At 40.9% G+C, this 12,648-nt stretch overlaps 1 protein-coding gene across 1 annotated transcript in view; it reads left to right on the plus strand.

Annotated features, from left to right (window-relative positions):
* The first annotated feature begins 1,147 nt into the window (after nucleotides 1-1,147).
* The window catches only part of INO80C (INO80 complex subunit C), a 29,963-nt gene continuing 18,462 nt past the window's right edge, over nucleotides 1,148-12,648 (plus strand). The window contains exon 1 of the mRNA XM_079300271.1: nucleotides 1,148-1,363. Within this exon, the coding sequence (XP_079156397.1) occupies nucleotides 1,235-1,363 (129 nt within the window). The 5' untranslated portion in view covers nucleotides 1,148-1,234. The remainder of the gene's footprint in view (nucleotides 1,364-12,648) is intronic.

Below are 12,648 nucleotides of genomic sequence, written 5' to 3' on the forward strand. Positions count from 1 at the left end.
GAGGACTGCAAAAACTCTTTAGAGCACAGTCCAAATGCCCTCAAATCTATTCTAGTATGTTTCTCCAGTGCAAAATTATTCCAGATCCCAAAAAGAGGAAAAACCACTGGACCAGGCCACTAGCAATGCCAAAACATTGTAAAACAAAACAAATCTTTAGAAGTATGAATTACCGATACAGGCAATAGGTATCAGCCAGCTGTAGTTATAGTCTGAAAATTTTCATGTTAACTGTAGCAACTTGCATTTTGAAAGGTTACACAGTTGGAATCATAGAATTGTCAAGGTTGGAAGAGATCTTTAAACTAAGTCCAACTGTCAACGACGCACCATCTTTGTAACTTCTTAACACATTACCCAGGGCCGGATCCAAGCACTTCTTAAAATACCTCCAGGGATTGTGACTCCACCATCTCCTTGGGAAGCCTATTCCAATGCCTGACCACCAAAACAGTAAATTTTTTCATTCTAATAGCTAATCTTAATCTCCCCTGTCTCATCTGAAGGCCACTTCCTCTGGTCCTCTCTCTGCAGTGGAATAGGCAGACTCCACCTCACCAAGGCTCCTTTCTTTCAGGGAGTTGCTGCAGCTCAGCGTGGCCGATCACACTGAGCGCTGGTCCAGCTTGTCACAGTTCACCATCTGAGAGCCAGGGAGCAGCTAAACCCCTCCGCAGATTTTATCGAGGCAACTGGGAAAAAGCCGGACACATCTGAGACTCGCACACCATTCTCATCGCACGAGGGCCTTTCACACAACCTTTATCTCGCCTTGGGCAGGAACAGCGCAGCGTTCGCATGGAGCACACCGAGCTCCAGCGCTGGCACGGCGCGGGGACACGGGGACACGGCCCAAACTGCGGCCCGCGCTCCGCCGCTGCCACGGCGCCTTTCCAGGCCCGCTCATCCTCTACGGTGCGAAACCCTAGACCTCGACACACTTTGCTACCCCCCACGCACACGGGCTACCCCGGGGCCGAGGCTGCCACCGCAGCCAGGTTTCTAAAAAGGGGCCCACGACACCGCAGGGCAACGAGGAGGCTGCAGAGCTGCTTCCTACGAGTCTCGCCCCGAGCTCGAAGCCGGGCAATCCCCGCTCTCCCTCAGCGTCCCCGACCAGGCCCGGGCGGGGGTGGCGGAGCCGCGCCGCCGCCACTGCGCATGCGGGGCGGCAGCACGGCCACGGCAGCCAGGGAAGGGGAGCGTTGCCGGCCCGGGCGCGGAGCGGGGCGGCATGGCGAGCCTGGTCCCCGCCGCCGCCTCCTCTCCCGCTGGCGCCGCGGCCCGCGGCAAGAAGCGCCCGGCGAGCCCGGGCACCGGCCCGGCCAAGAAAAAGAAAGCGACAGCGCCTGGCGGCTCGCAGGTAATGGTGAGATGGGGGCGGCCGGCGCGCATGCGCGGTAGCGACTGCCTTTCCCCGCCCTTTCCCGCCGTGCTGGAGCGGGTCCCACAGCCCCCTCCCGCCGGGACCGGCCCCGCTCCCGGTACCGCGGGTATCCCGGGACACCTCCACCTCCCGCCCCTCTGCCTCCTCCCCTTCCGTCCCGCCGGGAGCTGCCGAGCCCCCTGCGGTGACCCCCGGGCGGGCGGGGCCCTTCAGAGGTCGGGTCTGCCGGGCATTCCTTCATCCCGCTGTGGCGTGGAGGTCGTGTCCCCTCCCTGTGCCCAGCTGGACCGGTGGCGTGCTTCTCCTCCCTTCCCCGGCCGGGTGTGCGGCCGGATGAGGCAAAGCTTATCCGGGATGCCGTGGGAACTGCGTTTGTGACCACCGAGATAGCGTGTTTGGTGACACAGGTGTGCGGTGGCGCTTCCTGACCAGGCCGCCCTGCAGCTCTGTTCCTGCGCTCGCCTCCAGCAGAGCCCGTGCCCCGCTCCGTGCGAACCCCCGGACACCAAACTCTGACCCTGCGAGATGCTGATTCTAGTGCGGGGCAGCTGAGCTGTGGTGGAGGAGTGGAGGAGGAGTGGAGGAGGGACTAGCGCTGGACAGAGCTTCAGCAGCTTCTAGATCTGCTGTGTGCCTTCTCTCGGTTGGACTAAGTGGATGGATAGAAGAGTTACATGAGAAATGAAGATGTAACCTCAGAGCCTGAGTTCTGGGGAGCAGGGTCAATCAGGGAGGGAGAAGGGCTATTAACGTCAGTTTATCCTCAGTTCCAACCCTCAATCCCAGTGGGTGGTGCAGCCTCATTTTCTGCATTGTGTGACACCAGCACCCATCCCCATTTGATGTCATCCGCCTCTTGATGATGAGGTGCAGGTCACACCAGAATATTCTGGTGTAGGTAACACCAGAAATAAGCAATCACTCAAACCATCCTGTTCCTCATCTGCCTCTTAATGATGGGATGGCATCTCATACTCCAAAATTAAGTCCTGGAATATGTTCAGAGTCAGCGTGCACATGGCGTCTGTATAGACTTTAGATGCTGTTATGTCTTGGAAATGGCAGACTCCTTACTTCCCCCTAGAAATGATTCTTCTGGGGAATATTTCATGAGCTATAACAGTAGCATAGCTACAAAGTCTGCCCTACTGCTAGTTAGGTTGCTTGTTTTCACATGAGCCACCAGATCAGGGGAATGCTTATGCATTTTTCAGCAATCTTCTCTGCAGGCAAATAAAAGCCATGGTGCATGCACGAGAGCACAGACAACAAACTCTTCCTCATTTGAGTGATGCTCGTTTTCACCCTGTGGCAATTACATGGCTTCTTTTCTGGTGGCTTATCCTAGGATGGAGTACACACCATAGTGCTTAATGTTGCTAGCAAACTGCAGCACAACTATGAAAAATTACTGCCTGACATGATCATGTTTGACAACTTTTTCAAGGTGTGATAGAGATCATGATCTGGGTTTTCCAGTGTGGAGTGGTCTGCTCTGTGCATGTGTGTATGTTTGTGTGTGTGTCTGTATGCAGGCATAAAGCATTATATATTGATATATAGCTTAAATGTGTATAAAATAATTTATACTTAAAAGACTTCCCCACACCCTTCAGCCTCTAGAACCGTTATCCAAAGTTCACACCAAACTTAAGCTTGTGGACAGCTTCCAGTGTTATGAGACAATCTATGATTTCTTACTCAAACTGGGTTTCAACAGTGTGTGATAAACAGTTTTTGTAATTCTTCTCACAAGTCATTTCAGTGGAGAAAGAAGCAATTTCTCAACACTACATCCAAGTCATTGTACGCATTCATTGACTTCAGCAGTGCTGAAGATCAATCCCACAAGGAAAAGAAAAAAAAGGCCTCAGAAAATGTGTGACTTCAGGAATAGGACAAGAAACATCTTATTCTAGCAGTCTCATTCACTGTTGCTGGCTAGCTCTGGAGCAGAAATGAAATGGGGGCTCTGCATATTTTGACTTACAAATGTTGATTATGTTATAACTCACTAGAACTTATCATGCCATAGCTCAGTATTAAATGGTTTGTGTTTTAAGTAAACTGACATTATTTCCTTAGTTAACTAGCAATCTACAGGTAAGAGAATCCCTACTGAGAAATTTAAAACGACTTGCAGGGGTCAACTTAGATCTGGGGACCTTCCATTGTATTAAGGAGTAACTTCTGCTGAGAACCTTGTGCTGGCCTACGTGAAAATACACTTCACATTGTGCCAGCTGTGAGCACGCCCACGTCTCTGATTCCATCTTTGTGAATTAAACAGAAAGGGATTGTTGTTAGTTCTGCAAATTGCATACTTAGTTTTTCTCTCATGTGCTCTATGTCACAAGCACCTGTCACAATGCTCACCCTGAAAGACACGCTGGTCTGGTAAAACTGGAAATTTATAGAACGTGTTCATTTCTTTATATAACAAATTTACTTAAGCATAGCAATGTTAACAATTAGTTTGAGTAACTGTGTATATCCTAAAAGAAGGCACAATTATCACACAGCATACAGATTTTTATCAACCCCATTCTGATTTTGTTTCTCCAACATGTGAATTGCTATTTTCTCTAAGATACACCTTAAGAACATTACCAAAAATCATTCTTCCATCTTTTTTTTAAGAGCATTGTGCTAATAACACCAAAGTCATGGGTTCAATTCCCATAAGGGCCATTCACTTGAGAGCTGGAATTGATGATCCTTGTCAGTCCCTTCCAACTCAGGACATTCTGTGTGATTTGTGTGAGTTACAGACCCCAAGGTATTGAGTCATATTTGTTTTGCAAGCACATTGCTCATAGGGCTTGTCAGTCATGTCTACAGAAGGAGACACATGCTTTTTGGACATCATGCCTGTATTTACCAAATGTAATAGTAAAAGTGAGTTTACAGGAAAGCATGATTGCAAATTGATTACTTCACTTTCATCAGCATTACACAATTATTCCTCCCATGCTGTTGTGCCACTGCTAAATACCTCAGTCTTTGCTGCAGCCATGTTGAAGATTATTATGTGTATTAAATTGTAACATTAATGTGTCAAAAGCAGTGCTGTGTAGTGATTTACACACCACCATTCCCTTAGGTATCCCTGCCCAGTGGTTCCCAGTAGCTGCTGATTCAGCTCCATCCCTGGCTCTTGTGCAGACTTGTTTCCAGGTCTCTTGTCTCATTAATTGCTTTCACTTAACCTGGGACAGAATCTTTGATACTGATCTTAAAATGCCACCAGTTGCTCTACCTTAATGTTCACACCATTATTTTTATAAATTATACTGCAACAGGAAGCTTTTAAAAGAGTGTATTCTAGATCAAGATGTTAAGTAGTGAAGTAAAATGCTTTTCCATGACAGCTAAAATCTTTAAAGACAGAATTTGCAATAAGATAGAAGAATGATTTGGAAAAAATGTTCTGATTTTATCATGTGAAAAATTAAAGAGAGAAAATATGCTAAATAATATGGAAAACTAAATTTGCTTACATTATTTGTGAAATAACTTGAGACTTAAACTGGTAAAGTATTTATATTGATTTTATCTATAATTATTATTATTGCAGCAGTACTACTGATATGTCTACTTAATGCTTCCTGTATTTCTTGTTCTATGCTTAAAAGCAAAAACTATGCAACATTAGAAAACAAAATCAAAATGGTTTAGTTACTATTCTGTTAAACTCCTCTAATGCACCACACAAAAATAGAGTGACTCTAATACAATTAGAACTCCATTTTTAATTTAAATATATCTATATTATGATGTTTTTATCTCATAAACTGAAGAGCAGCAGATTTCACAGTTCTGATAGACAGCTGTAAGTTCAGCAAGTGGACTTAAATAGATACATATTAACATGGTTACTGTTATTTACTCAAAAGCTGCTCACTAAAGGCAGGGAGCTTGTCCTAGCACATAATCAGCACAGATTTTGACCCTAAACATCAGGAAATTTAATCATTTCTCCTGTTATGCTATTTTACCAAGCTTCACACTCTTAGTAGGAAATCATCGAATCAATTTAAAAATAAAATTTTTGAAAGAGCCCATTTGTTCTGGCTGTTAGTTCTTGAAAATTGAGGTTAGGGTGAATGAGTTTAACTATAGCATTGGCAAATACCAATGCAGCTACTGAGCTGAGCTGCTGCTGTCACCATATTCTGGGACAACCTCTTAGAGGACCTCCTTCAGTGTGGCACAGTATGACAACTTTCTGAGTGAAAATTAAAAATTAACTAGTTACCACTTGACACCTTATTTACTGCAATTAGTATGTTACCAAACTTATTCTATTTTAGTATTATTCCATGTCAGACTTTCTGCTACAGAAAAGCATGATTCTCTTTTGTAGTTGGAAATTTAATAAACAAGTAGCATTTCTCAGCAATCCACCTGCCCTGAATGATTGAAGGAACCTGTCACAGATTATTAGTGGGGAGATATAAGTACGTATCTATTTGCCAGTTTATTAAAAAGCTACCATGTCATTATGCTCTAGACTACAGTTTTTGTTTTAAAACATCTCTCATCCTGTAAGATTGTAACAGTGACAAAAAATATACGAAGTTAACCAGTGAAGCAGTTCCAGTCTGAAGCTGCTGCTTGCCTGGAATGATGTCTTTAAAAGATACAATGTGTTCCCACAAGATGTTAATTCAAACCTAATTAAATTGATTTAAATGACACTTCCATGGGATAAAATATAGATGCCATGATATATTGCAGTTGATTGCTAGTTACTGATAAAAACTGCTAAGGTAAATGAGCTCTTTGAGTTCAACCACTTGCACAATTATACCAAACCCTACCCAAGAGTTTTGGCTCTTACAAAACTAGCAGCCAGTTCAGAACAAACTGCCGTGTTGTAACAAGAGCTTTAGCAGGTAGCATTTCAATTGGCAGGGTTATCCCACACATATTAACATATCCTGGCACCACAGTGCATGTCACCAGGCCACAGAGCAATGAAAATCCCCCAGACCTGCAGTTCTCAGAATGAAGCTCTCAGAGGATCACCACTTATATCTAATCCTTTCAGACTCTGCACCACAAAGATACTTCTGCAACAAAGCTGGTAGTGAATAGCTGGAATACTCTTCCCAAAATACATCTTATTTTCAGGCAGTCCACTAAGGAGAAACGGGATTATCCCAAAGCACCCGTTTTTGTCACTTGCACATTTGAAGTTAAATCTGTTAAAGAACCAGAATTCTTTCAGTCCCTGATGGGGAAAAATGGTAATTAAAAGACAAAAAGCAGATTTTCTACAGAAATCTGGCAAAATTTATGTGTGTTTTAAGCTTAGCTTTATTTTAAAAAGGGATTTGCTTTTATAGAGCAATCTAGGTTAAAATGGAAACTGTCAAAACAGAGCTAAGAATTAACTTTGCTTGACATTTATCACATTTTGAAGGCTTCATATGATCTGTAATCACAAAAGTATGTGAATTTTTAAACCAGCCTATGCCAATCTCAGAGAATTACCTACCTCCCCCAACCAAATGTGAATAGATTTTAGTTTTAGAGTAAACACAGATGTGTTATGTTGTAGAAAGACAAAAGCATATGTGTGTTGCCTTTTACTATGGGCATCAGTTTGCTGGTGTCAGGGTTTTTTACCCTTCTTCACTTGTCCTAGCAGACAATTTTAATCTCTCCCTTAGCTAACAGAAAACGGAGTCTTACTGTGATCATACATAGTTTCAGGATTCATAATAAACATTTAGGAAATTTAGGAGACTTAATAAAGATAGTTCACCACTTCTATCATAAGGAGATAAAATAGGATATATTATTCTTTGAAGGAGAAAGAGCAATCTAAAATGCCTTATTCATGTACTTTAGCATGAAATTTTCTCTGAGAGGTAGCACCCCTAAAAATGATGTCAGAATCCAGTTAGTGCTGTAAAAAAATCAGATTAGCAGAAGACAATTTGCAAACTTAACTATCTAGATATTGCAGACATGAAGAGGTTTTGGAATGTTTTTTACATTTTTCTAAAGTGCAATAATTGTGTTTGATAGTAGCTTCAATTCTTGCTGTAGCAAGGCATTGATGGTTATATCAAGTATATATTGTATCCATTTATTCACTGTGTTCATTTTGGTTTAGAAAGACTAATATAAACATTAATTTACTAGCCAGGAACGGTTGTGAACATATTTTTCAAACAAACCAAGAAAACAGAATGGAGAGATTGGCTATTTATTTAAACCTGCAAAAAGCCATAAAAGCTGTGACAGACATACTGTGTTGTGAAGTATGCCTGGCCCTGACACAAGAATTCATATCCATTAACAGCATGTCTTGCCTCACTGCAAAGCACACCTGCAACTTTAAGGGGTTCAATTAGGCAAATTTATTAGTTTCTCATTATCACACTCCCAGGCTCCTCCTATCTTCTTCCCTCTTTTCCACCTCCACAAGTCTCAGCTGCCTACATCATGCCAGCTTTGGCTTTCCTCAGACCTGTTCCCACTGATAGAGGTCAGCAGTCAGGACTTGCCAGACATTCCCTCTCTCCTGGAAGCTGCATTGCCTCCTGCACTGGTGAACTGGTCTGATTCACAGGGAAATCCAACAGCCCTGGGGTGTAGCACAAGGAAGAGGCACGACCAAGAGGCAAGGAAAGCCACTTTTCCACTACAAGCAACCTACTTCATGAGTTTACATACTCTTAATTCCAGATTTCATTAGTTGACTGTAACAGACTAAATGAAATGCTCAATCCAGTGTCCCTGCCTGCAGGAAGGACTGTCATTGCTTGTCTGTCAGCCTCTAAGTCCCTCAGCTGATTCTACTAACTGAGATGCCACCAAAATAAGCTATCAAGAAATATGTACTAGTCCTAATTATACTTCTCCCTGAAGATTTAGGCAACTTGTTCTACTTGGGGTTCAGACTCATGAATGTCTGCCTTTTTGAAAGCGGGTATTAAGTCTTTTCTTTCAAAAGTAGGGAGCACACTTATTCACTGATACTTGATTTTTGCATCTTCTGCCCTCCACTTGAAGTTACCTGTTCCTGCCAATGCCTGAAGGGATTCAAACCCTCTTTTTCCCAAGCACACCCTAACCACTGGACTAAAAGCAGGTCTAGTGTGGGAGTGTGGAAAGGTTGTGTGGGAGCCAAGGAGGGAGTTTTTTGTCTGTTCCAAAGAGAACAAATCCACAGTTTGGTAATGAACATGGTTATTAGAATAATCTGCTTATGTGTTTTAGGTCTTTATTTCTGTTACATGTTTTGTCTTATGATAATTTTAATACAAAATATACAGTTGTGTGAATAGGGATCAGAAATAATTTCCTTTCTAAACTCCAGGTAAAAAGTAAAATAGTCGTGCCATCTAATAAGATGTTTACATTGTAGTAAAAATGCAGTACTGTTAATTCAAGAAACAAATTTGAAATGGATAGAAGGAAGCTCTTGTGAGTAATACATACTTACACTATAGACAGAGGCCATCAAGGGTGAATATCTGTAGCTATATGTCTTGTAATTGTCCTGCTCCAGAATGTAAGTACTGGCTGACTCCGGAAGAAAAACTTGCTGATTAAAAGACCCTGCTGTGGATAAGATGTATTTTTGAGAATTAAAAGAGAAAATTCCTTTTATAAAGCATTGTAGGGCACTGCTGGGATTTACCACATAAAATGACTCCTAGTATAATATTTGCCTTTTTATAATTTATTAGAGAAATATGATTTGTTGTGTATCATATGTCCTTAATTTTCAGTAAACACACAAAATTCCATGCTTCTGTGTACAACCTATCTAATATATCTACCACATAAAATCTGATGTAATTTAAAAAGATATCTCATTTTGCAAACATCCACAAGCCTAGAGGTGAAACCTTCTACAGAGTTTTAAGCAACTTTAGTTTCTGAGTTTCTGCTCTCAGACTGGTGACATGCTTGTAGCTTTACTTACCTCAGTGTTCATAAGGATGCAGTGCACTTATCATGACAGCCTTATTTATTGCTTCATCAGATTTTTACTTTTCTGAGTTAATAAAGAACAAGAAGAAAAGCAGGAAAGGCTGAGACACCTATGATAGTATCTACATAAATTAGACAAGGTTTGGAGGTGTGGCTAGTGTCACTTAAGCAGTATAGCTGGAAAACACAAATCAAATTTCGGGCATGTAAGTATTTTTTCATATTTGAAACAGCAACTCCCCAAGCTAAATACAGAACTACTGCTTAGAGTTTGGTTAGATATGAATCAAGGAGACTATATTTGAAGAAAAGGTTATTGGCATCTCAGGGGTATAGGGGATGTTCATCAGGCAAGGGAGAAGGTGTTGTGAAAATACTCATCATTTAGGATAAACGAGAAGGCAGTTAAAACCCTCTAGGAACCTGTGTGAAAGTTATGTGCCATAAAAGTCTGCTGAGTCTCTGGTGTATTGATATGCAGTCCATCCAGAAGCTTGTCTTAATTTTCCAGATAAACAGGTACATTTAATAAAAGATGACTCCTCTGTCTAAAAACTTTGTTACATTTATGGCCTGAAATCATCAGGACTACAGCAAAATACTGTTGAATTGGAACATGCAGAAATTAGGGCAGTAATTAATGTGAAGTTGCATGACTGCCTGTGACCAGAAAAGCTCCTTGTTCTAGAACCTGTATTTTTTATTTTATGAGATATAGATTTCTAGCCAGGGAGATGGAGAGCTGCACGGAGAGTTGTGCAATCTCTGTGCTTGGAAGTGTTTGGGGCTTGCTGGGGGAAAGCCCCAGGAATATAGTCCAAGGTCAGTTTTGACCCTGCGTGGAGCAGGAGGCGAGCTGGTGGCCTCAGAGACCCCTTCCAGCCTCAGTGATTCAGTGTTACTGTGTCAACTTCCAGATGTGTGATTATGTGACTAAGATGGGTGTGTCCTCTCCCTAAACAAACAGTCCGACACTCCTGTCCTAGGCAGGTTCAAACATGAAAATTACCACAAAAATCAATGACTACATTTGGACTATTAAGTTTCCCTATACTGTAACAATGGTTATGTTTTAGTAGAAGTGCTCTTTCCTTGCAAGGACAGTGTTCTGACAGCAAAATCAACTGTTAAAGCCAACAAGCTGGAACAGAAGAGGGCCACTTTTCCTTGATGTATGCACAGTATGTTCAGGCTCCTCAAACCAAGTAGTAATCTGGAAAGACCTTATTCTTTAAGTTTAATATCTTTATTTACATAGTCTAGAACTAGAAGTGCTAGTTTGAGTCTCACATTAATAACCTTGAATGTTCTCAAGTCAGAAATTCCATTTTTGTTAAACCTATTTGTCGCAGCCAGAATTGCCTTTTTTTACAGATACAGACTTGCCCTTTTTATCCTTGTCCTCTTTTTTTTTTATCTGTCCAAAAGATTTATTTTTCTATTTGCTGAATAATTAATTGTGGGAAATGTCTCAAAATAGGATCCTGTTAAACTCACCTCAAAATGTTAAATATTATGTTTCCCTCTCACCTACAATTGTAAATGTGATACCAAAACTTCACTAATTCTAATGTAGTGGGAAATCAAGTCTTTTAATAGTTTTGCTCTATTTCAAGCAAAAAAGGCAGTTAGGATAGAAGTTTATTTGAAAACATGGAACTGTCTGGCACTTTTCAGATCTGCTGCAGTTCCTCAACTTCAATATATGGTATTGAGCTGAAGTGCCACAGAACTTGCATAGCTGAGTAAACAACCACCTACTTGTACAAATGTTTCTGCAGAAATATTTCAGAAATTTGCCTTCAAATTAGCTCTACCATACAATTCTCTCTTCCCTTTTCCTCTTGAGCTGCCTCAAAATAGCCTTCAAGAGATACTTACATTACCTTATTTTCATCTAAATTAGAATTTGCCATATGTTTATTTTCTTTCAGTTGTCAGGGCTTTTTTTCTATTAACCAGTTAAATGTAGTTATCCATAGGATAATGTACATACAGTTTTGTTGAGTATGGGAGACTAGTGTGCTATTCAAGGTTGGAATGGTTAGTAGTGAGTTTACTAGGTAAAAGAAAGTGAATGCAGTATTCAGGGCATGTGCAACCAGATTTTTTTTTTTTGCCCCATAATATGAGACAAACAATAAAGATTACAGATTTAGCTTGAAGAATTTTAAAATCTAAGGTATAGTTTCTTTTCTTGCCTTCTTTGCCAGACCTTTAGAGCTCCTGATAAAATTACTGCTCTCTGGTACATTGTGCTTTTGATAACTTCTTGAAGATTTGTAGAAAGAATGTTGTTATTCTCAGCTCTTGTAGCATTGCAATGTTCCATAGATCAGTGTACCTAACCTTTGTCTTTTTAACATGGTGTTTCAGTATGGCAGTCTTAAATACCTGAGCACAAATTGAAAAACCTTCTAAGTAACTTTAGACTGCAATGCACCATGGCAGAAGTAGTGTGGTTAGCAGAACAGAGATAAAACTAGAATTTTTATATACTTAAAGTGACAAGAAAGACAGAATCAATTGCTAAAATGTGCAAAAAAATAGGGAAAATGGAAAAGTAAAGTTTTGTTTTCTGTATTGGTTTACCTGGTAGTCCATGACATTTTGAAGATAAAATTTAACTGTTATAATCCAGGTGTGTTTTTTCCTAAGCAAAATAGAGTAGGAGCTCTGAAAGATGTACCCTGTTTTCAGTTGAAACTATTTAATTGCCTTTCCTTGAAGAAATGTTTGACTTTTCTTTGTTACTCAAGTGTTACTTCTCATCAAAATTGATAATGTTCTATAGAATAAGCTACAATCAGGAAACTGAGGGTTTTTTTGGTTTGGTTTTTTTTTTTTTTTTTCAGAATGAAATTACTCTCCCATCAATCATAGGAGCTGATAACTTTTTGCTTTCCTTGTCCTTGGTTCAGTCATGTGTAGATGAATGGACTTGGATCCTTCTCCTGCCTTGGCTGAAGGCTGTTACTCGGCACAGGGATTCTGGTATGCTCCCTGAGCAGCATTACAATGTTAATGGCACATGAGCATATTGTAATCCTCCACTCTTTTCTCCACAAGTACTTTGACCTTAACTGTTCTGCATCAATTGATGTATTTTAAACTTGAAGATGCAGTTTAGCCAAAGTCCTTGACTGATTTTTTTCTGATAGATAAAGGAACATTCTGGCAGATTTTTATAAAAATTCAATTGTGATTTACTGTAGTCTTTTTTTGCTAGTATGCTTCCATCCATTTTCAGTCTTAAAGCCCATCAATTTAGGAGACGTTTTTTATTTATAGGGATCAAAATATTC

This window comes from Erithacus rubecula, assembly GCF_903797595.1.
Source record: "Erithacus rubecula genome assembly, chromosome: 3".
NCBI classification, from domain to species: Eukaryota; Metazoa; Chordata; class Aves; order Passeriformes; family Muscicapidae; genus Erithacus; species Erithacus rubecula.